Consider the following 25395-nt stretch of genomic DNA (forward strand, 5'->3'; position numbering starts at 1 on the left):
CAAAAAAATAGAAAACACCAAAAAAAATCCATCAAAAATGTTTTGTAAAACACAATAAAAAGAACCCAAAAAAAAAGAAAAACCCTTAGAAACTCCATCAAAAATGTCCTGTAAAACACAATAAAAACCCAACCAAAAATGCCAAAAATTCAACAAAAAAATGTCCCATAAAACACAATAAAAACCCAACCAAAAACGCCAAAAAAACTCAACCAAAAATGTCATGTAAAACCCAATAGACGCAACAAAAAAAACCTCAACCAAAAATGTTCCATAAAACACAAAAAAACCCAAAAATTTAACCAAAAATGTCCCATAAAACCCAATAAAAACCCAACCGAAAACGCCAAAAAACTCAACCAAAAATGTTCCATAAAACACAAAAAAACCCAAAAATTTAACCAAAAATGTCCCATAAAACCTAATAAAAACCCAACAAAAAACGCCAAAAAACCTCAACCAAAAATGTTCCATAAAACACAAAAAAACCCAAAAATTCAACCAAAAATGTCCCATAAAACCCAATAAAAACCCAACAAAAAACCCCAAAAATTCAACCAAAAATGTCCCATAAAACCCAACCAAAAAAATCCCAAAAATTCCACCAAAAATTTCCCATAAAGTCCAATGTAAAAAACCCCAAAAATTCAGTTTCCCATAACACCCAGTAAAAACCCAATAAAAAACACCAAAAAACTCAACCAAAAATGTTCCATAAAACCCAATAAAAACTCCAAAAAAGAGAAAAAAACTCCAAAAACCTCCATCAAAAATATCCTTCCAATAAAAAATCACAAAAAAAAAGAAAAAAATCCCAAAACATCAACCAAAAACAAAATTGCAACAAAAAAAAAAAACCAAAAATTCCATTAAAAATGTCCTGTAAAACTCAACGAAACAAAAACAAAAACCCCATAAAACCCAATAAAAACCTCGAAAAAAACCCCAAAAAACCCCAAAACCTCGACCAAAAATGTCCCATAAAACCTCAAAATAAATCCCAAAAACTCAACCAAAAAACCTCAAACCAACCGAACCTGACGTTAATAAATATTCCCGAAATTCCCAAAATCTCTCAAAAGCTTCAGCTTTTCCTCTGCAGGAAATATTCCCAAAATTTGGAAAATTGGGTTTTTTAGGAAGCCTGGGGGGAGCGGAGCAGGAAGGAATGAACTTGGGAGATGAATCCATGGGAAATTCCAGGAAGAAAATTCCCACCTTTCCAACGAACGTCAGATCTTCCGTGAAGTTCCCTTCGTAGACGGAGCCATCTTCCAGGAGCAGAATTCCCGAACCCTTGGGATGAAAGGAAAAGTCAGGAATTCGTGGAATGAACTTCCCACCTGGTCCGATTCATCCCAGAAAAATTTATGGGATCTACATTCCAAGATTTTTTTTTTTTTTTTTAAAGCCAAACATTTCCTCTCAATGTGTGGGAGAAGCTCCGGGGAAAACTCATGGAGCAGGAGGTCAGGAAACTTGGAATAACAAAATTATTCCATGGATTTTCCATGGAAAAGGAACAAAAATCCAGGAAAAGACACCAAGGATCGTCACAGGGTCAAACTCGTGGTGACCCCAATCCTGGGATATTTTAGGGAATTCTTTGGGAAATTATTCCAAGAAAACAGCAACTGTGGAATCGTGGAATTCCCTGTGGGAAAGGGATCCAGAAGGATCAAAACCCAACTCCTGGCACAGGAGCCACCCCACGAATCCCTGGAAAATCCCGGAGCTCTGGTAGTGTTGGGAATGTGCCCATTCCAGGGAATAATTCCTATCCATAGGGAATTTCCTTCCCACTGGGATTTCTTGTGTAGTTTAAGCCCAAAGGTTTCTTCATCCCCAAAGCAGCTGGGATCACTTCCAGAGCTGGAATATTTTCCTCTGGAATGGAAATACCCCAAAAAAAACTCAACCAATAATGTCCCATGAAGCCAAATAAAGAACCCAAAAAAGGAGACAAAAATCCCAAAAGCTCCATCAAAAATGTCCCATAAAAATCCAGTAAAAATCAAAAAAAAAATTATAAAAAATGATCCCAAAATTCCAACCAAAAATGTCTCATAGACCCAAAAAAACCCTATTTTTCCCTAATTTGGGAAGCGGGAATGAGGTTGTTGGTTTTATTTTAAGGATGGACTTTTTTTAAGGTTGATTTTTTTTAAGAATGTTTTTATTCCAGTGCCAATTCCCTTTGCATTCCCCACCAAATTCCCAACGTTCCATGAACTGGACGGGTGAATTCCCACTGGAAAAGTAAGGATTTAATGATTTCCAGGAAAGATGGAATGTTATGGAATTCTTGGAATGGTTTGGGCTGGAAGGGACCTTCAGGATCCATGGGCAGGGTGCTCCAACGTGGCCTTGGACACTTCCAGGGATCCAGAGGCTGCCACAAATCTCTGGGAATTCCATCCCAACCCCTCCAATCCAGGAATTCCTTCCCAGTATCCCATCAATCCCTCTGGAAGGGGAGAAGAAACAAGACTTAACCAAGACCTTGTTCTTCCAAACCACAATTAGAGGAAAATCGTGGAATATCCTGAAGGGTCCACAAGGATCCAAATCCAACCCCTGGCCTTGCACAGACCTCCCAACAATCCCACCCTTCCCTGGAGAGTTTTCCAAACATTCCCGGAGCTCTGGCAGCCTTTGGAATGTGCCCGTTCCCTTGGGAATGTCCATCCCAAGCACCCTCTGAGGGCAGAACCTTTCCCTGATCTCCAACCCTCTTTGTCCTCCAGGATGAATTTGGGAATGAAGCCTCCATCTCGCCCTCAGCGGTGAATTCCCCATCCCGGGGATTTCCAGATTCCATGGAAATCTTGGACTCACCACCATTTTGTCCGCATGGAATGTCCTCTGGTAGCAGAGCCCTGACTGGGTCACCACGATGCCTTCTCCATGTCTGTGGTCATCCAACCACATCCCGATGTACCTCTCCCCTCTGGAATGCAAGGAGAACCCAAGTGATGGATCTCCCCATTTTCCCAGCTCTCGATCCGTCGGATTTGTCCTGCTCAGGGTGGCTTTTCCTGACGTAACACTCCGGACTGGTTGTCCCACACAAACTGAGCTCTGGGAATATTTCCCAAGGAACTCAAGCCTTACATCCATCCCAAAGCTCCAGGATTTATCCCACCAAACCCAAAGCTGTCCCACACCTCAGATCCATCCCATCGTTACCTCTCCTTGTCTTCCCAGACCCCGTATCCGTTCTTTCTGTCGTTTTCCCACTGTCCCGTGTATTTGAAGGGATGCTCAGCCGAGAAGTTCTCCAGGATCCCAAACCCTTGGCGCACGTTGTCCTTGAAGTAGCCCTTGTAGACCAGGTCATTCCCATACCTGCAGGAAGAGGGATGGAATTCCAGCCTGGGAATATTTGACAGCTACTCCCGGAGTAGAAAACCAGGGAAGCGAGGAGATCAGGCTCATCCATCTCGAAATATTCCATAGGTATTTCCAACAGCATTGAACTGGATCTTTGTTTGCTGTTGGGAATGTGCATCACCCAAACCAGACATTCCAGAGCTTCCCAAATTATCCAAGGGCTCAACACATGGGCTTGGAACTGTCCTGGGAGAGGCCACTCAGGCCTTGACCTCTCACCAGCCTGGGCACAGGAAGCTCTGGTGAATCCAGGCTGGAAAATGGAATCCACAGGAGGAGGCCAGGCTTGGATCCAGCTCTCTGTGGTGGCCACCAGCCCTTCCCTGGATTGGAAGAGCAGCTCCGAGCTGAACGAAGGAGAACATCCAGGCTGGAGGACAGGCCTATCCCATAGATGATCCCAGGTGGAATGTTGGGTCTGTCCCACTTGGCGTGGAGAAATCAAGGACAGGGATGAGCAGCAGGAGCTGGGTGTTCCCAGCGGCCCAAGCACTGGGGGTGACCTCAGAGGAGAAAATTCCAGGGAAATCTCAGAGCCCCTTCCAGGGCCTGGAGGGGCTCCAGGAGAGCTGGAGAGGGACTGGGGACAAGGATGGAGGGACAGGACACAGGGAATGGCTCCCACTGCCAAAGGGCAGGGATGGGTGGGAGATTGGGAATTGGGAATTCCTGGCTGGGATGGAATTCCCAGAGCAGCTGTGGCTGCCCCTGGATCCCTGGGAATGTCCAAGGAAAGGCTGGAGCACCCTGGGACAGTGGGAGGTGTCCCTGCCCATGGAATGGGATCATCCTTAAGCTCCCAAACAATTCTGGAATTCTAAATGCCCACAAAGCATTTCCAGACCAGGCTCCAAAGACTTCAAGGAACATTTCCCCATTTAAATCCCTGGAACCCTTTTTCCCTGGAGTCCATCCTGGATTTTACTTACTCACAGATTCCATAGCCCCTCATCTTGCCCTGGTACCAGTGGCACTTGTAGCAGTCGTAGCGGTCCTCGGAGCGCCGCGGCACCAGGCAGATCCCAAACCTAGCGGGAGCACAGGGAAAAGGTCGGCGTGGAAAAATCACCATGGAAAAGGTCACCATGGAAAAGGTCAGCGTGGAAAAATCACCATGGAAAAGGTCAGAGTGGAAAAATCACCATGGAAAAGGTCAACATGGAAAAGGGTGACTCCATTGTAGTGGTCGAACTTCCAAAACCAATTTAAACTTCACGGGATTGATTTTTTTTTTTTTCTGTGAAAAGCTTCTCATTTAAATGAGGTTTTAAAGAGACCTAAAAACAACCTTAAGACGCTTTCTGTGAATAAATTCCCATGGATTTGGGGATCTGGGATCAGATTCCAGCTGGATGGAATGTCTGCATGGAAAAGGTCAGCATGGAAAACAGCAACTCCGTTGTATTGGTTGAAGTTTAAAAACCAATTTGAATTTCATGGGATTGTTTTTTTTTTCCTGTAAAACCCCTCATTTAAGTGAGGTTTATAAAAGGATCTAAAAATAACTTTAAGACTCTTCCTAGGAATAAATTCTCATGGATTTGGGGATCTGGGATCATGTTCCAGCTGGATGGAAATGTCTGCACTGAAAACAGCAACTGCATTGTAGCGGATGAAGTTCAAAATCCAAGGATTGTCCAGATTCCCAGTCTTTATGCGCTTGGATCTGCCATACCTGGGACATTCCTAGGAGCTGCTGGACTTTTTCCAAAGGAAAACTCATCCCTTTGGGAGCTGCACTCCCAGATCCTCACTGTTCCTTCTCCAGAGCTTCTTTCAGTGCTGGTTTTCCCCCTCTTTCCTCCTTACCTGATTTAGGAGCTGAGTAAAATGTTCTGGGATTCCCAACACAAAGTGTCTGGGATAATTCTTCCCCCACATTTGGAAAAATGAGGAATCCTAAAGTCCTACTTCCAATAAAATTGAGATAAATAATACTTGAATTTCATGGATTGGTTTCTTAAATCGTGAGGAAAAACTCATTTAAGTGAGGTTTTAAAGGGATCTAAAAATAGCTTGAAGACACTTCCTAGAAAAAAATTCCCACAGATTTTTGGGATTGAGATAAATAATTGAGATAAATAATAAATTCAGATAAATAATACTTGGATTTCGTGGATTGGTTTCTTAAAGCGTGAGGAAAAACACATTTAAGTGAGGTTTTAAAGGGATCTAAAAATGACTTGAAGACACTTCCTGGGAATAAATTCCCACAGATTTTGGGATCAGATTCCATGCCCTGGGGTCAGTCACAGTCAGTCCCCTTTCTCCAGGTTCCAACGTCTGGCAGGAACCATCCCAGTTTCTGTTCAGAGCAGGGAATATCCCGTTTCCCAAGGCTTACCCGTGCTCCAGGCCCTCCTGGAAATCCCCGACGTGGTTGCGTCCATCGCGCCACTTCAGCGTCCCCCTGGAATCCAAGGAATTCTCTCACAAGGGACATCACAACATTCCCAGATGGAGCAGCACACACTAAAGCCCAGCCTAAATATTTAGGCCGGCTTAGATGGAACTTGGAGTCCAGTGGAAGGTGTCCATGGCATGGGGTTGGAATTGGATCTTTCCCAAAGTTCTTTCCGACCCAAACCATTCCCAGATTTTATGGCAAACACCCAAAAAAACTCCTCGGAGCACAGAGCCACAAAAGGCACCTCCAGGCCTTGGATTTCAGCAGGAGGATTTAATCCCATAATGTTTTCCTGCCCTGGCATGAGCGGGAACAATTCATTCCATTCCCTAATCCCAGAAGTATTTTGTGGAGGTGCTGCCTCGTGCCTTTAGGACCTTGCAGCTGATCCTGAATTAATTACAGGGATTAATCCAGCTGGAGTTCCAGCCTGGCCCATCCCCGTGGACACGCTGACACCACAGCCTGGAATTCCAGCAGCTCAGCCTCTGGGAAAACCACTGGGAAAGCAGAGAGGAAAAGCATTCCCAAGGGATCGCTCATCCCATGATCTGGGGGGGCTGGAAAAGCGATTCCAGGAGGGGATCCCGCAGCAAGGAGAGCCGGGAATGGGCAACGCTGGTGAAATTCCTGCCTGGCCGTGCCCGGCTCTGGAGCCATTTCCCTCCCTCCCGAAATCCCACGCCACCCACACCCACTGACAGCTTTAATTCCAGCCTCATCCCAGAAAATCGGGTCCCTGCACATTCCCTGATGGACACAATGGAATTACAAAATCCTGGAATGCTTTGGCTTGGAAGGACCTGAAAGATCATCTCATCCCACGGGCAGGGACACCTCCCACTGCCCCAGGCTGCTCCAAGTGTCCAACCTGGCCTTGGGCAATTCCAGGGATCCAGGGGCAGCCACAGCTGCTCTGGGAATTCCATCCCAGCTCCTTCCCACCCTCCCAGCCAGGAATTCCTTCCCAAATTGAGTTTAAATGGATCTTGAGCATGGAATAAAAGCTGGGAATGAGGCTGAGGCAGTACTAGGGATTTTAGGAGTTCTGAGCTCTTTTTGGAGCTGGAGGCCAAGGCTTTGGAATCCCTCAGGGAATGTTGGGATATTTTCCCTCTGTGCTGATGCTGAGCTCGTCTGCTTCACCTCAAAACCCCAGCTGGAACAACTGCAACCCACGGAATCATGGAATTTTTGGGGTTCATGGGATCTTCAAGAACATCCAGTTCCAACCCCATGCCAGGGACACCTCCCACTATCCCAGGGTGTTCCAAGTGTCCAGCCTGGCCTTGGCACTTCCATGGATCCAGGGGCAGCCACAGCCGCTCTGGGAATTCCGTCCCAGACCCTCCTTACCCTCCCAGCCAGGAATTCCTTCCCAACATTTAATCCAAACCTCCTGTGGGTCGGTTTGCCAGGAGATGGTGCAACACCAAAACCGTGACGAGGTTGTTTGACTTTCACCGAGGTTGTTGTTTCAAACACCTCCACGAGACTGGCACTTCTCCAGGTTTTCCAGGGGATTGGTCAGACGTGTTTGACATTCCAATATTTTAATTTTCATTTAAATCTCCTTTGGCTTTGTGGGTCGGGATGGAAAAGGGGATCAGCCAAAGGGGATGAGGGAACAGCTGGAGCTGGGCCAGGTTTAGTTTGGATTTTAGGGAAAAGTTCTTCCCCCAGAGCGTGTCGGGCAGTGAACATTCCCTGAGGAATGGGCACATTCCCAAAGCTGCTCCGGGAGTTTGGACAGGGTGGGATTGTTGGGATCTGTGCAGGACTTGATCCCTGTGAGCGCTTCCCACTCAAGATATTCCATAATTCCAAGTCTGCTCCAGGCATGAGGATGTTTAAGCCACATCTGAGTGGGAGTCTGGCCTTCCCGCAGCCCAGGTCACCCGAAATCCCAGGACAGCCACTGGAGAACTATGGAATTCCAGGACACTCTGGAAGCCAGTGGACAATGCCAATGTTTTTGCCAAAGAGCCCAAATTCCCAGTCCCACAGCTCTGCTCACCTCCTCCTCCCTCAGAAATCCCAGAGCAGCCACCAAGGCTGGGACGCTGCTCCAGAACCTTCCAGCAACAAAATCACAACAGAGCAATTCCAGGAGTTCCTCTGGGAACTCATATCCAGGTGGGATTGGAGTGAGAAGGGAACTCAAATCCAAGGAATTGAACACCTGAAGTCCCTGAATTCTGCCAGAAATTTCCTGGGTTGCCTCGCCCAAGTCACTCCATGGGCAGGAGAGGTTTGGATTAATCCCAGTTTTCCAGCCCTAAGGCAGGAGAGGATAAAAACCCGGAGATGGTTTTGAGGGAGGTGAAGTGGGGGATGATCCAAAGGTCTCCTGCCCTAGAAGCTCCTTTGATGCTGTTCCAGGGCACAGCACAATCTCTTCCACGGAATATTCAGGATTCAGTTTTGGATTTGGGGTTGGAACTGGATTCAAATCCCTTCCAAGCCATTTATATTCCGGATCCTTTCATTATTTTAAGGCTCTCTCAAACTGAGTCTCTCTCCATCCGTTTTGCTTCCAAAGCAAACCGTGTAAAACTCAAGGAAAATAAAATTTCCCCATGTTTTAGTGGCTGAGGAGCTTGGTCATATTCCAGGGATATTCCCAAAAAAAACCAGAGCATTCTCTATCCTATGTCCGAAAAGATTTGGTTGGGATCTTTGATTTGCAGACATTCCCTCGCTTAAACCTGGATTTATTGAACACTTCCCAAATGTTCCCATTTAGCTCCTTTTGGATTTTCTTAACTAAGCTTAATTTTCTTAATTAAGCTTTTCTTAATTCCTGGGGTAAAAGTCTGGATGTTTCAAGTTTGGATAAAGTCTGAAGAGATTCTGATAGCAGAGAATAAAATAAAATAAACATAAATAAAATTCCCCACAAAGGGTTTTTATCGGGGATTTTCCTCATTGTGAGGGTGAGATTTTCATACCCCAGGCTGAGATCTTGATTTTAGGCCAAGCCTAAATTCTAAGCAGAGGCAGCAGCTCATGCAGCACCCTCAGGGTGACCAACACCACGTTTTTGGGGCTGCCTTTAGGATTTAATCCATAAACTATGAGACATCCACAATAAATCCCAAATTTTAGGACTCAGGCTTTGCTAATCCTGCCCTCAAGGCCAGAATTCCCTCTGGGAATGAGTGAGGCAGGAATCAGAGCCGGGCCTGGATTCACATCCACAACCTCATTAAGAATCAAGTTTTGACCTTATCCCCACCCTGGCAGTGCCCAAAAAAGGAGCAGACCCTTGGTGAGGTGGTTGCGTGACCTTGGAGATCTTTCCCAACCTTCACGGAAACTGCGAGCCACCACTGCCATCCTTATTCCCACTTGGAAAAAGGGCCCAGAAGGTTCCTTACTTGCCATGGGGCTTCCCCCAGAGGAATTGTCCTCATGGGTGTCCCCTCTGAACCTGCCCAGAAAAGGAGCAGCAGCCCCTTCATGATGTGGTAGAGTGACCTGGAGAAGTTTGGGTTGACCTTGGAGAACTTTCCCAACCTTCAGAGAAACTCTAAACTAATCTCTAAGTGTCCCAGCACTTCCAACCTTATTCCCACTCGGAAAAGAGACCTAAAATGTTCCTCCCCAGAGCCACTCGCCCTCATGGGTGACCCCTCTGAACCTGCCCAGAAAAGGAGCAGCCCCTTCATGATGTGGTTGAGTTGACCTGGAGATGTTTGGGTTGACCTTGGAGATCTTTCATGGAAACGCCCAACCACTACTTCCAACCTTATTCCCACTTGGAAAAGAGTCCTAAAAGGTTCCTTCCCAGAGCCACTCGCCCTCATGGTGTCCCCTCTGAGCCTGCCCACAAAAGGAGCGGCTTCTTCGTGATGTGGTTGAGTGACCTGCAGAAGTTTGGGTTGACCTCGGAGATCTTTCATGGAAACGCCCAACCACCACTTCCAACCTTATTCCCACTTGGAAAAGAGGCCTAAAAGGTTCATTCCCAGAGGAACTTGTCCTCATAGGCAGCCCCCCTGAGCCCGCCCAGAAATGGAGCAGCCTCTTCATGAGTGACCTGGAGATGTTTGGGTTGACCTTGGAGATCTTTCACGGAAAAGCCCAACCACCACTTCCAACCTTATTCCCACCTGGAAAAGGGGCCTGGAATGTTCCTTACTTGCCATGAGGCTTCCCCCAGAGCCACTTGCCTTCCCTAGAAAAGGAGCAGCCCCTTCATGATGTGGTAGAGTGACCTGGAGAAGTTTGGGTTGACCTTGGAGAACTTTCCCAACCTTCAGAGAAACTCTAAACTAAACTCTAAGTGTCCCAGCACTTCCAACCTTATTCCCACTCGGAAAAGACGCTTAAAATGTCCCTCCCCAGAGCCACTCGCCCTCATGGGTGACCCCTCTGAACCTGCCCAGAAAAGGATCAGCAGCCCCTTCATGATGTGGTTGAGTTGACCTGCAGAAGTTTGGGTTGACCTTGGAGATCCTTACCAACCTTCAGAGAAACTCTAAGCTAAAGTCCAAGTGTCCCACCACTTCCAACCTTATTCCCACCCGGAAAAGGGGCCCGGAATGTTCCTTACTTGCCGTGGGGCTTCCCCCAGAGCCACTCGCCCTCGTAGGTGGCCCCGCGGAGCCGCCCGTCCCTGCGGAAGCCGTAGGAGAAGAAGCGGCGGGACGGGGCCTCGCTGTCCTCCCCGCCGCGGCCCCACAGGGGGAAGTCGCGCTTCCCGTTCAGCGCCTGCCGCACGGCCTGCGCCAGCTTCCACCGCCACACGGCCTGCGGGCACGGAAAACCGGGAATGAGCGCGGGAAACCGGGAAAGCCACCGGAGGCAACGTCGGGAAAGCAGCCAGGAGCTCGTGGGATCCCCCGTCTGCGGCTTCCACAGGGGTTCTCCTGGAAGTTGGGTACTGCAGCAAGGCACAACAGCTGTGAGGGAGGAATTTCCTCTTGGATGTTTAAAAACGGGGGGGAAAATTCCACTTGGATATTAAAAATAAATAAATAAATATAACTTTCAAGTTGATTTGCAAGAGAAACTTCAGGACAAGCAGCAAGAAACCGATGGGTTCCCACCAACATTCCTCACCAGCCATCAACTCCGAGCCACCTCTGGCCATCTAATCCAGGATTTTTTTTTTTGAAAAGGAGCCAAAAAAATCCCAACCCACCCTCACTAGGATTATTATCCTGTTTTAAATAATAGAGATGGGAAAATCCCACAGCCTGACCTTCATCTGGGGGTCCTTGGTGGAGAGGACGAACGTCTCTTCCGGGGTCGTGATGCGTAGGCTGTACCTGGGAAGGAAAAAAAAAAGATGGAAAACACAATTCCCAATCCATCAGCTCTTCCCATTCCCCTCCTGGAGATCCTGGTGCTTTCCCAGGTGGTTTTTCTGGAGAGATCTCAAATTCTCCAGGACTGGATTAAAGAAGTTTGGGATTCTTTGGCAACGAATGGGATGAGAGGGAACAGCCTCAGGTTGTTCTGGGGGAAGGTCAGGTTGGACGTCAGCAGGAATTTTTTCATGGAAAATGTGGTCAGGCATTGGAATTGCCCAGGCAGGTTTGGAGTGCCCATCCCTGGAGGTCTCCAAGGAATTCTGGGCTGGAAACAAGGTGGGGATGGGACACCCATCCAAGGCTGGATTTGTTGATCCCAGAGGGCTTTTCCAACCTCAGAAACTCTGGAATTTCAATCTGGCAGCAGATTCCAAGCTGATGAGACCCTATTATCCATATCCCAATCCCACAGCTCGGAAAGGAGATGGGACAAAGCTTTGGATCATTTTCTCATATATCCGGAAAATTTTTATTCTTTTTTTTTAAACTCCCAGTGGGAATTTCTCACTCACAATCCTGGAGCCGATTTCTCTCCGCAGTTTTCATCCACCCACACCAGCTTCAGATCAAAACTCTGGAAGCTGTTTCCCTGGAAAAAAATGGGAAAAGATGGTCCTGTTATTGCTGGAAATATCCATAAATATCCATGGAATGGCAAAACTGGAGTGGCAGCACAAATTCCCAACTTTCTGGTCCATCCATCCCACATTGGGAGATCTTGGAGATGGAATGCCACCAGAAAAGGAGGGAAGTTCTTGTTCTAAAGCTCTTGCAAAATTCCATGGCCACATCCAGGAGTAAAACATTCCTACATGACCGTGATCTCCACAGGAATTCCTTCCCTGTCACATGGCAACATTCCCAAATCATCCCAGCCAACATTCCCAGAGATTTGTGGTTGCCCATCCCTGGAAGTATCCATGGAAAGGTTGGACAAGGCTTGGAGCAACCTGGGATGGTGGGAACAATGAAATAGGGTGGGAATGGATCATCTTTGAGCTCCCTTTCCATTCAATCCATTCCAGGATTTACTTAGGATTTGGACTCCAAGAAATATCCCAGAAATCCCAAATTTAAGGAGCCGCTTTTGGGATCAGCAGCACCCAAACAAACTCCAACAATTGGAATAAAAGGAAGATTTTCATTTCTCATCTCCTTTCCCTGCCTCACATCCAGGTGTTCACACAGAGCTGCTGCCTGGAGGGATGGAGTTTTCCAAGGAATTCAACAGTCTTTTCCCAGATTTCGGAGAACAGACAAGGAAGGGACATCAAAATTCCCAACCAGCTCAATCCCAATTCAGTCGGAATTCCCAAACCTCCATAAAGCTTGGCAGCAGCAGGTGGGACACAGACGGCAGTCATGGATTGAACATGGAGATGATTCCATGGATTTGCTGGTGCTGTGTTCCCATCCCAGCCACCAGCGTAATCCAAGCTGGAATTCCCTCATAGGAACACATCTCCACATCCCAAAATTCCCAAAATAGCCCCAAAACCCCTCCAGCATCTGCAGCCGTGCCACAAACACGGAAAATCCTGTTTATCCCAATGCGTGGGAGTTCACGGAATGTGTCATCCTTGATCCATCAAATCCCTTGGGATAACCAAAGGCCAAAAATCCCTGTGGAAAAGGGTTTGGACCACTCAAAAAGTGCCTGTGGTGGTGGATAATCCGCATTTCCTGGGAAAATGTTCTGTGGATCTCCTCTACTCTTTCCCAGATTTCCTTTATTTTCCAGAGCCAACCACACACAGACGGATCCGAGACAAAGTTTTCCCAACTTTTCCCAACAGCCAAACTCCGCTGTGTGCTCAGCATCCAGAAACTGGAATTTTACCACCATTCCTATGGAAATTCCTGTCATTTCTGCCATTCCATTGGAATTTTAGGTCCGTTAATCCGCGTTCCCTTCCCAGTCCCTGCGGAGGATCCCGGACTCGCCTGGATGAGCACCAGGACGTCGTCGAAGAGCAGGAGCCGCTCGGAGCGGGCGGTGCCGGAAGCGATGGGAAGGTTCCTGCTGTCCTCCAGGAGCCTCCTCTCGGGGACACACAGCACGTCCTGGAGCAGCAGGAAAAACCGGGATTGGGAAAGGACATGGAATTCCAGGCAGGGATTCCTGCAGGGATCAGCTGGCTCAGGGTTGCGGCGACAGTGACACGCTTGGGACACAAATTCATCTTCCACCCAACTCTGCTCTGTCAACTTCAATCTCAAATTCCCGATCCATATAGAATTCCCAACCCATACCAAATTCCTGATCCATACCAAATTCCCAATCCACACCAAATTCCTGATCCATAGCAAATTCCCTCTGGCTCAGGGTTCCAGTGGCAGTGACACACTTGGGACACAAACGCAGCTTTAAAGCCCCCAGGGAGTTCCTCCAGCTCTTCCATCCAACTCTGTTCTATTTAACTCCAGCCTCAAATTCCCAATCCATACTAAATTCCCAATCCATGCCCAATTCCCTCTGGCTCAGGGTTCCAGCGGCAGTGACACCACTGGACACAGAACTCAACATTAAAACCTCCTGGGAGTTCCTCCAGCTCTTCCACCCAGCTCTGCTCTGTCAACCTCAATCCTCGATTCCTTGATCCATATCAAATCTACATCACATCCGTATCAAATTCCCAATCAAAATCAAGCTCCCGATCCACGTTAAATTCCTAATCCACATCCAATTCCTGATCCATACCAAATTCCCTCTGGCTCGGGGTTCCAGTGGCAGTGACACACTTGGGACACAAACGCAGCTTTGAAACTCCCACAGAGTTCCTCCAGCACTTCCACCCAGCTCTGCTCTATTGAATTCCAGCCTCAAATTCCCAATCCAAATTAAATTCCCGATATCAAATTCCCTCATCCTTATCAAATTTGAGATCCATACCAAATTGCTGATCCATATTAAACTCCCAATCCACTTTGAATTCTTCATCCTTATCAAATTCCTCATCCATATCAAATTCCTCATCCCTATCAAATTCCCGATCCATAACAAATTCCTGACCCACATCAAATTCCTGATCCACTTCAATTTCTGATCCATATCTAATTCCTGACCCATACCAAATTCCCAATTTATATCAAATTCCCAATCTATATTAAATTCTTCATTCTTATCAAATTCCCCGTCCACTTCCAATTCCCCATCCACTTCCAATTCCTCATCCACTTCCAATTCTCCATCCACTTCCAATTCTCCATCCACTTCCAATTCCCCATCCACTTCCAATTCCTCATCCACTTCCAATTCCTCATCCACTGCCAATTCTCCATCCACGTCCAATTCCTCATCCTCTTCCAATTCCCCATCCACTTCCAATTCCCCATCCACTTCCAATTCCCCATCCACTTCCAATTCTCCATCCACTTCCAATTCCTCATTCACACCAAATTCCCAGTCCACTTCAAATTCCCAATCCATACCAAATTCCTCATCCTTATCAAATTCCCCATCCACTTCCAGTTCCTGATCTACGTGAAATTCCCGAACCATTCCAAATTCCCGATCCGTACCAAAGTCCTCATCCTCATCAAATTCCCGATTCCCGTTCCATTCCCTCGGGACTCACGGTGAATTTGTAGCCCAAGGATTTCCAGAGCTCCTTGGTGACGCCGGCCTCATCCAGGACCTGACCAATGAAGGATTCCAACTTCCCGAATTCCTGCGCCACAGCGGCCACCACATCCCGCTCCGACCCCTGGGAAAAGACAGGAAAACTCCAGGAACGCTGCAAATCTGGGTCAAGGGAGGTCCAGGCTGGATTTTAGGGAATATTTATCCATTTCCATATTAAATTTCAATATTTCTTTATTTTATGTTTAGCAATGTCCAGGCAGGATATTCGGGAATATTCAGCATCGTGTTCCTCCGGGAATGAGGGAGCTCCAGGGTGGATTTTAGGGAATATTTATCAATGTCCAGGGTGGATTTTAGGGAATATTTAGCAAAGAAGGTCCAGAGTGGATTTTTGGGAATATTTATCAGTGTCTAGGTTGGATTTAGGGAATATTTAGCAAGACATCCATCCTGGATCAGAAAAGGTCCAGGCTGGATTTTTGGGAATATTTAGGAAAGGACTTCCGGGTTGGATTTTTGGGAATATTTTTCAATGTCCAGGTTGGATTTTTGGGAATATTTAGCAACATGTCCATCCTGGATCAGAAAAGGTCCAGAGTGGATTTTTGGGAATATTTAGAAAAGAAGGTCCAGAGTGGATTTTAGGGAATATTTATCAATGTCCAGGGTGGATTTTAGGGAATATTTAGGAAAGGACTTCCGGGTTGGATTTTTGGGAATATTTAGCAACGTGTCCATCCTGGATCAGAAAAGGTCCAGCCTGGATTTTTGGGAATATTTAGGAAAGAACTTCCGGGTTGGATTTTAGGGAATATTTAGCAATGTCCAGGTTGGATTTTAGGGAATATTTAGCAATGTGTCCATCCTGGATCAGAAAAGGTCCAGAGTGGATTTTTGGGAATATTTAGAAAAGAAGGTCCAGAGTGGATTTTTGGGAATATTTAGCAATGTCCAGGTTGGATTTTAGGGAATATTTAGCAACGTGTCCATCCTGGATCAGAACAGGTCCCGCCTGGATTTTTGGGAATATTTAGGAAAGGAGTTCCAGATTGGATTTAAGGGAATATTTAGCAACACGTCCATCTTGGATGAGAAAAGGTCCAGGCTGGATTTTTGGGAATACTTAGGAAAGGACTTCCGGGTTGGATTTTTGGGAATATTTATCAATGTCCAGGTTGGATTTAGGGAATATTTAGCAACGTGTCCATCCTGGATCAGAAAAGGTCCAGGCTGGATTTTTGGGAATATTTAGGAAAGGATTTCCAGTTTGGGTCTTTGGGAATATTCACCAATGCGTCCATCCTGGACTAAACAAGTTCCAGGTTAGATTGGCAGGAATATTTGGCCAAGGAGATCCAGGTTGAATTTTTAGGGAATATTGCTTCCCGCCAAAGCGCTCAAGAAGATCCACTGAGCATTCCAGGGAATCCCCACCTGCTGGAGCTGCTCGTGGAGCTGCTGGAGGAGCCGCAGGGAGCTCCGGACGTGCTCCTGGAAGGGTTGGTGGAGCGCCGAGTGCAGGGCCAGCGCCAGGGACTTCTCCGAGGGGAAATCCCGCAGGAATTCCTTCAGCACGGCCTTGTGCAGCTTCCAGGCCTCGCTGGAAAATTGGGAATGATGAGAAAGGGGCGTTCATTATTCCTGCTCTTCTGTTTTCCAAACTTTCCGCCCGGCAAGGAGGGAGAAAGGCGTGAAAAATCCGGGAACGCGCTCCCTAGAAATTAGCGTTTGCGGGTGTTGCTTCCATAAATATCTGGGATTAGTGGGAATGCCCAGCCAGATTCCCACCCCTTCCCTAAATCCCCAAATCCTACATTTCCAACTGCAGAAGGAGCTCAGGGTGGTTGGCAAGATGAAAATCCAATCCTGGAATGGGACAGGGCTTGGGGCAACCTGGGATAGTAGGAGCCATGGAAAAATTGGGAATGTTTTCCTCAGAAAATCACGTTTTCATTTCCTGCTTCCAGAAAAATCTGGGATAAGTGGGAATTCCCAGACAGATTCCTTTCTCCAATTCCATCTTTTCCCTAAATCTCCCAAGTTTCCAACTCCGGCAGAAGCTGGGGGTGCTTGGAAAGAGGAAAATCCAATCCTGGAATTGTCCAAGGTTGGAAAGGGCTTGGAGCGACCTGGGATAGTGGGAGCTGGCCTGGGATGGAATTAGAGGATTTTTCTGGGAATTTTCTGAACCATTCTGTGATTCTCTGGTGTCCCCATATCCCAAGGATTCCCAAAATTCCCAAGGATTTTCCACTCACTGACCTCTTGCTCTTGGCAATCTTCTCGAAGCCCTGGACCACGACAAAGTTGGCGAAGGTGACGAAATACCTGGAAAAAATTCCAAGGAGAAGTTCAAGACGGAAATTCGGGATGAGTTTATGGATCCCAACTTTTTGGGAAGTTCTCTTAATCCCATAAAAGCACCTCTGGAAAAATCCAGATATTTGATGGATTGGGATCAAAGGTTGGATTGGATCTTGGAATTCTTTCCCAATCTTAATTCCAGGATTTTGGGCAGACTTGGATAAGGCAAAAGTGCTGATAATCCCGGGATCTGTTTCCATCAGGTTTTACGGAATGAAATTCCAGGAATGAATTTCCTGCTCCAAGCTGTTCATTCACAGACTCTTCACCACAGAATTCCCATCAGAATTGGGAAAACTGGGAATTCTGGGATGGAAATAATGGAGTTGTCACACTCCGGCTCTGAGCTTTATTTTTCCAAGTAAAACTTGGAATTTTCTTTTTCCATCTGGTATTTCCCAAGATTTTCTTCCAAGATCTGCATTTTCTGTACCAAAAAAATCCCAGAAAATCCCACAATTTCTCCCAGAAAATCCCACACTTCCCATGCAAATCCCAGATTAAATCCAGGTTTAATTCCAAAAGAAAATTCCTTTGGATCATCCAAAACCTTATCCGCCTGGGAAATCCCAAACCAGGAAATCCCAAATTGGGAAATCCCAAATCAGGAAATCCCAAACTGGAAAAGCTTTGGCCACTTCCATGGAGAAGCAAAAACGTGGAATTGAAAATTTTTACGGAATTTCAGCTCTCCATAAAATTCCATTCCCGCTGGGATCACCAATCCTGATCCAAAACCACAAAATCCTGGAAAAATCACACCCAACCCATTCTCCAAGGATATTTTCCCTCTGTGGGCTCTCATCCCGATTTTTCCCAATATTCCCAATGGGATCAACCCGATCCTTTTTTCCCCAAATATTCCAGCACTCACTGGATGTAGAGGCTGAGGAAAAGATCTCCTTTCCAAAGGATGTAAAAATCCTGGATACAACCGGAATTTTCCACCTGGGATTTCCCCCTCAGGATCCGGGAATTCTCCTCTGTGAAATTCCAGAGGGTTTGGAAGCGATCGTTGAGGAGCACCAAGAGCTGGAAGTTCTCCTTTTCCTTTGGATCCTGCGGCTCTGGGAGGGAAAAATCAGGAAAACGCTGTGGGAAAGCAGGAATTCCCAAGGGATTTTGTGGAATTCTGTGGCTGAAAAATTCCGGGAAATTGGAAATTTCAGGAATTTTCAGAGTTGTTTTGGTTAGAAGGAATGAATTCAATAATTTGGGGATGTAGAGAGAAGAAAATAGGCAAAGAATGGAAAAAAAAAAAAAAAGGAAAATTCCAGGAATTTTCAGAGCTGTTTTGGCTGGAAGGAATGAATGAAATAATTTGGGAAAATAGAGAGGAAAACAATGGGAAAAATGGAAAAAACAGGGGAAATTCCAGGAATTTTTGGAGGCCATGGAGCAGTTTTTGCTGGAATGGGACAAACTATCCCAAACTCTCTGGACGCTCATCCCGCTGCCCCAGAGGGAAAATTCCCACCCTTTTCCCAAGGAACCATTTCCAGTTTCCTTGGAGTCATCCCAGAAAGAATTCCTGGAAAAGCCCCACCCAGGAAAATCAGGGCCAGGAATTTCCCAGGATCAGGAATGCTGATCCCGGTGAAAACACTGATCCCAAAAAACCACCCTGGCCTCATTCCCTATCCCCAGTTTTAGGAAAAACATTCCCACAAAACATTTCCTCTTCCCAGTGGGAATTCCAGCCAGAAATCCCTTCCCAGATCAATTCCTGGTGGGAATTCCAGATTAAAAATCCCGGAATTTACCTGCCTGGAGCAGAGGTTTGAGGATGAGGGCGTCAATCCGGGCCAGGCAGGAGGAGAAGTTTTCCTCCAGCTGCAGCAATGATCCCAAAATTCCCGAAATTCCACCTGCGGACATGGCCTGCAAAAAAGCGGGAATGAATCAAATCCCTGGAAATCTGTCAGATTCCATCGCCAAGGTTTTTCCCTGGATTTCCAGCAAAGCTTCCCTGCCCTTGGCAGCGTTCCCAGGTGGAGCTGATCCCAAAAATCCGCAGGAAAAATTGGGAAAGGAACGGAAACCAAACAGCACAAGTAGAGACAGCCCGGCCCAGTTTTCCCAAAATTTCCTGAATTTTCCCGAATTCCTAAAGATCTCAAGGCTGGAAAAGCCTGGAATTAATTCCTTGTGTTAATCCTGATTCATTCCAGAGGGAATTAAATCATGGAAATCCAAAGAATGAAAAAGAAATCTCTTCCCATCCCATTCTTATCCCTCTTTTCCCAAATTCCAGATGATCCCAGGGCCACAAGATATTTGGAAAAGCCTGGAATTAATTCCTTCAATGGAATTCAGCAGGATTATTTGTCTTTTCCCAAAGAAAATTCCCAGAGAAAGTTCCCACAATTCCCAGAGGAAATTCCCCCAATTCCTGCAGAGAATTCCCCCAATTCCCGGAAAGAATTCCTACAATTCCCGGAGGAATTTCCCACAATTCCCTGAGAAATTCCCCAGGCGCTTTCCTGCCCAAAGCCTTTCCCGAGGGAATTCCGGGTGCTTTGCATGAAGCCTTTTCCAACACCTTTGGAATGTCAACATTCCCAAACAGGTCAGGCCTGTGGCTCAGCTAGGCTGGGATTAACTGGAGCTGGTTTTAGCAGCCAAACCTAAACCTGGCAGCTTCCCGAGGTTTGTGCCGCTCCTATTCCCAAAAAAACAACTCTGGAATCAGGAATCTCCGAATGACCAACTTTAGTCCCTCTTCCTCCCTGTTATTCCCAAGTTTCTTTGGAATTCCAGGATTTCTTGGCCTTCAAAACACACTCGAGGCCACATTTTTGGGATAATCCTGCCCACATTCCCAAAAAATTCCCATTTTCCTGCTCTTTGGCATTGAAACCATTCCAGGGAGCAGCTGTACATTCCAAAGGAGTTTTCCTTAAACAGCCTCAGCTTTAAGCCAGGCCTACCTAAACCCAATTTAAACCCAGTTTAAACCCAGCCCCAAATGAAACCCAGGTTTAAAACAAAGTTTAAATTTAAACCCAGTTTAAACCCAGCCCTAAATTAAACCCAGGTTTAAAACAAAGTTTAAATTTAAACCCAGTTTAAACCCAGCCCCAATTTAAACCCAAGTTTAAAACATGCCTCAAATGAAACCAAAGTTTAAACCCAGCCCCAGATGGACCCCAAGTTTAAAACAAAGTTTAAATTTAAACCCAGTTTAAACCCAGCCCCAAATGAACCCCAAATTTAAAACAGTTTAAACCCAGTCCCAAATGAACCCCAAGTTTAAAACAAAGTTTAGATTTAAACCACAGTTTAAACCCAGACCCAAATTAAACCAAACTCTAAAACAAAGTTTAAACCCAGCCCCAAATGAACCCCAAGTTTAAAACAAAGTTTAAATTTAAACCAAAGTTTAAACCCAGCCCCAAATGAACCCCAAGTTTAAACCAAAGTTTAAATTTAAACCAAAGTTTAAACCCAGCCCCAAATGAACCCCAAGTTTAAACCAAAGTTTAAACCCAGCCCCAAATGAACCCCAACTTTAAACCAAAGTTTAAACCCAGCCCCAAGTTAAACCACAGTTTAAACCCAGCCCCAAACTAAACCCAAGTTTAAACCACAGACTAAACCCAGCCCCAAAATAAAGCGAAGTCCAAACCCGGCCTCTCCTCTGCCCTTAATTCTTTATTTTTTTTTAAAGCCTCCAAAGCGCCGCTTTCCCTCAAAGCCGAGCCTCGGATCCCGGTTTTCCATGGAATTGCGGCGCTCCTGGAAGGTTTTTTTGGGATGATCTCCTCCTGCTGACCCGAGTTTATGGACCCGGCTCGAATTCCCGGCTCCCGGCAGCGGCGCGGCTTTCCCAGTTTTCTCTCCTCCGCCCTGGAATTGCGGGCGCGGCTGGAAAATCCCTCCCTGCAGGAGCAGGAGCGGCAGTCCCGCCTGGAAAAGCCGCCGTGGGAGCCAGCACGGCCTTTAGGCCGGGCTTACATTTATGCCGGGGGTGAAATTCCTTGGAAAGGACTGAAATTCCTCTGGGGAAGGCGGGGCTTTGTGGGAAAATCCGCGAAAATCCGCGCCGGCATTTGGAATTTGATCGCGGTTCTGCCTAGGGAAAACATTCCCGAATTTCCTGCGGGTTAAATCAAACTGATCCCAAAACCGAGCAGGAAATCCCAAAATTCGCTGGATTCTGGAGAGACCCACCTGGAATGAGGCAGCGCAGGAAAATTCCCGGCTGGAAAAAACTCCGGGAGGCGCAGAAATCCGGGAATTCTCGGTGTTCCCAAGGCTGGAATTTCTCCCTCCCATATTTCCCTCCCACATTTGGAGGCAGAGCCCCAAACCCCGAACACCCACGGGCGCCGCGATTACAAAATCCCAAATCTCGGTTCCCCAAAGTTCCTGCTCCTCCTCTTCCCCCCCTCCTCCCTTTTATCTTGTTTTTTTTAAATTTAAATCATCCCGGATTTTGTCATCCCGGATTTTGTCATCCCGGATTTTGGGGAAGTTGTAATTTCGGGAAGCGAAAGGGAAGAAGGTCAGGAGGGGTTTTGGGGGAAGTTTCGCTTTTCAGCCTCGCTCTGTTCCCACAGCGCTTCTCCCAAAACAAAAAAAACTTTGGGATTGTTTCCTCCTCCTTCCAGGCTCGCTCCCATTTGCTGGAAATTCCAGGAATTCCTTGGGAAAGGAGATTTTTCCTGCCGTTCACAAGCGGCGCTTCCCTTCTGTCTAAAACCCCAAAATAACCCCAAACTTCCCGAATCCCTCGGTCAGGAGCCCCCGGAGTCCTCTGCTGCAGCTCAGGCACCTTTAACCATTTCCCTTCCTCCCAAAAACCCGAAATCCGACCCCAAAATTCCCAAATCCATCGGTCAGGATGTTCCGGAGTTCTCTTCTACAGCTCAGCCACCTTTAACCATTTCCCTTCCTCCTAAAAATCCTAAATCCAACCCCAAAATTCCCAAATCCATTCCTCGGGAGGTTCCGGAGTTCTCTTCTACAGCTCAGCCACCTTTAACCATTTCCCTTCCTCCTAAAAACCCGAAATCCAACCCCAAAATTCCCAAATTCTTTTCTCAGTGGGTCCCGGAGTTCTCTGCTGCACCAGAAATTGATTTCCGTCCTCCTAAAAATCCTAAATCCAACCCTAAAAATTCGAATTCCATCTGTGAGGAGATCCCAGACACCTCAGCCGCTTTTAACTCTTTCCTCTCCTCCCAAAAACCCGAAATCCAGCCCCAAAATTCCCAAATCCATCAGTCAGGAGGTTCCGGAGTTCTCTTCTACAGCTCAGCCACCTTTAACCATTTCCCCTCCTCCTAAAAAATCCTAAATCCGACCCCAAAATCTCTAAAACCTTTCCAGGAGACCCCAGACACCTCAGCCCCAGGAACTCTTTCTGCTCCTCCTAAAAACCCCCAAATCCAACCCCAAATCCCAAATCCATCCCCCGGGAGCTCCCAGAGTTCTCTGCTGCACCTCCACCTTTAACTCTTTCCCCTCCTCCTAAAAAACCCTAAACCCAACCCCAAAGTTCCTAAAACTTTCAAGGAAACCCCAGACACCTCTCGACCACCTGTAAGTTTTTCCCTTTCTCCTAAAAAAATCCTAAATCCAATCCTAAAATTCCCAAATCCATCCCTCAGGAGATCTCAGGCACCTCAGCCCCAGGAACTCTTTCCGCTCCTCCTAAAAACCCCAAATCCAACCCCAAATCCCAAATCCATCCCTCGGGAGATCCCGGAGTTCTCTGCTCCGGCTCAGCCGCCTTTAACTCTTTCCCTTCATCCTGAAAATCCTAAATCCAACCCCAAAAAATCCCAAATCCATCCCTCGGGAGGTTCTGAACGTCTCTGTGCACCTCAGCCACCTTTAACCATTTCCCCTCCTCCTAAAAAATCCTAAATCCAACCCCAAAATCCCTAAAACCTTTCCAGGAGATCCCAGACACCTCAGCCCCAGGAACTCTTTCTGCTCTTCCTAAAAAACCCCAAATCCAACCCCGAATCCCAAATCCTTCCCTCCGGAGGTTCTGGACTTCTCTGAGCACCTCAGCCACCTCCAGCTCTTTCCCTTCCTGCTAAAAATCCTAAATCTGACCCCAAAATTCCCAAATTCGTCCCTCAGGATATCCCAGACACCTCAGCCATCTTTAACCATTTCCCCTCCTCCCAAAATCCCTAAAACCAACCCCAAAATCCCAAATCCTTCTCTCAGGGGCTCCCAGAGTTCCCTGCTGCGCCTCAGCCACTTTTAACTCTTCCTGCTCCTCCTAAAAAAATCCTAAATCCAGCCCCAAAATTCCCAAAATCTTGTAAGGAGACTCCAGACCCCCCAGCCCCAGAACCCACTTCCCCTCCTCCTAAAAATATCCTAAATCCAACCCCAAAATTCCCAAAATCTTGTAAGGAGACCCCACACACCTCAGCCCCAGGAACCATTTCCCCTCTTCCTAAAAAGATCCTAAATCCAACGCCAAAATTCCCAAATTTTTGCCTTGCAAGTCCAGAATCCTGGGATTTTCACATTCCTGGGAAACGGGGCGTGGATGTGGAAGTGTGATCCCAAAACCCAATCCAGCTTTTTTCACCGAGGCAATGCAAACCTTTCCCTAAAGGATGAGGGAGGGGTTGGAAAACAAATCCCAAGAAAAAATTGGGATCAGCAGTGGGAATTCGCTTTGAAGAGCTGTTGGAAACCAGGATGGAATTCCAGGGTTAATTCCAGAAAATTCCCTTTTAGGAAAATCCCATTGGGATGAACAGGAGGATTTAGGGAAGAGTGGGATTGAATGGGACGGGAATGGGCCAGGAGAGGCCGGAATTCCATGGGAATTCCATGGGAATTCCCCATCCGGCCGCCGCTGGAATTTCTCCAGGAGTTCCAGAACCAGTCCTGCTCAACCAACAGGCCTCAGGAATATTTTCTTTTATTCCCAGGGAATTCTCAGCCCTTGGATCAGGATCAGGAGTTTGTCCCTTCCTTTGGAGGGTTCCAGGTTGGATTCATCCCGTTCCAGCTTTTCCAAACATTCCTTGAGCTCCGTCACCACCGGGATGGTTTTACTGTGGCCTCAGGAGTTGGTGGCCTTGGAACGGCCTTTCCATCCACATCCAGCTTTTCCCAAATGTATCCAACATTTCCCATCCATCTCCAACATTTCCCATCTCCAGCTCTCCATCCACATCCAACCCTTCCCATCCATCTCCAACTTCCCATCCACATCCAACTTTTCCCAAATGTATCCAACATTTCCCATCCATCTCCAACATTTCCCATCTCCAACCCTTTCCATCCACATCCAACTTTTCCCATCTATATCCAACATTTCCCATCCATCCCCAATTTTCCATCACATCCAACCCTTCCCATCTGTACCCAACCTTTTCCATGCATCTCCAAACTTTCCCATCCCCATCCAACCTTTGGATATGGAGGAGAGACAGGAGAGATGAAATCTCGGAATTGGCTGCTCTGGAGAACCTTTGGAGGTCCTTTCCATCCCAAACATTCCAGGACTTTTTTCCTGTGGCCACAGGAGTTGGTGGCCTTGGAGCGACCTTCCCATCCCCATCCAACCTTTCCCATCCCTCTCCAACCTTTCCCATCCATCTCCAACCTTTCCATCCCCATCCAACCTTCCCATCCCCATCCAACCTTTTCCATCCCTCTCCAACCTTTCCCATCCCTCTCCAACCTTTCCCATCCCTCTCCAACCTTTCCCATCCCTCTCCAACCTTTCCCATCCCCATCCAACCTTTTCCATCCCCATCCAACCTTTTCCATCCCCATCCAACCTTTCCCATCCCTCTCCAACCTTTCCCATCCCTCTCCAACCTTTCCCATCCCTCTCCAACCTTTCCCATCCCCATCCAACCTTTCCATCCCCATCCAACCTTTCCCATCCATCTCCAACCTTTCCCATCCATCTCCAACCTTTCCCATCCATCTCCAACCTTCCCATCCCCATCCAACCTTTCCCATCCCTCTCCAACCTTTCCCATCCCCATCCAACCTTTCCATCCCCATCCAACCTTTCCCATCCATCTCCAACCTTTCCCATCCATCTCCAACCTTCCCATCCCCATCCAACCTTTCCCATCCCTCTCCAACCTTTCCCATCCCCATCCAACCTTTCCATCCCCATCCAACCTTTCCATCCCCATCCAACCTTTCCCATCCCCATCCAACCTTTCCATCCCCATCCAACCTTTCCATCCCCATCCAACCTTTCCCATCCCCATCCAACCTTCCCATCCATCTCCAACCTTTCCCAGCTCCATGGGGACACCCTGGCCCTGTCCCCACATCCATAATGATCCACAAGAACCGGGATCCTCCAGGATCATCCCGCT

The 25395-nt window shown here is 47.1% G+C and overlaps 1 protein-coding gene across 1 annotated transcript in view; it reads right to left on the bottom strand.

Annotated features, from left to right (window-relative positions):
- The window catches only part of ALS2CL (ALS2 C-terminal like), a 41795-nt gene extending 19315 nt beyond the window's left edge, over window positions 1–22480 (bottom strand). The window contains 15 exon segments of the mRNA XM_077789982.1: window positions 1219–1296; window positions 2839–2950; window positions 3190–3348; window positions 4323–4421; window positions 5738–5803; window positions 10359–10555; window positions 11010–11076; window positions 11634–11710; window positions 13066–13185; window positions 14700–14828; window positions 16142–16307; window positions 16970–17035; window positions 17946–18138; window positions 18835–18952; window positions 21245–22480. Of these exon segments, the coding sequence (XP_077646108.1) occupies window positions 1219–1296; window positions 2839–2950; window positions 3190–3348; window positions 4323–4421; window positions 5738–5803; window positions 10359–10555; window positions 11010–11076; window positions 11634–11710; window positions 13066–13185; window positions 14700–14828; window positions 16142–16307; window positions 16970–17035; window positions 17946–18138; window positions 18835–18952; window positions 21245–21364 (1767 nt within the window). The 5' untranslated portion in view covers window positions 21365–22480.
- Window positions 22481–25395: the final 2915 nt, after the last annotated feature.

This window comes from Lonchura striata, chromosome 1 (genome assembly GCF_046129695.1).
Source record: "Lonchura striata isolate bLonStr1 chromosome 1, bLonStr1.mat, whole genome shotgun sequence".
Lineage (NCBI taxonomy): Eukaryota > Metazoa > Chordata > Aves > Passeriformes > Estrildidae > Lonchura > Lonchura striata.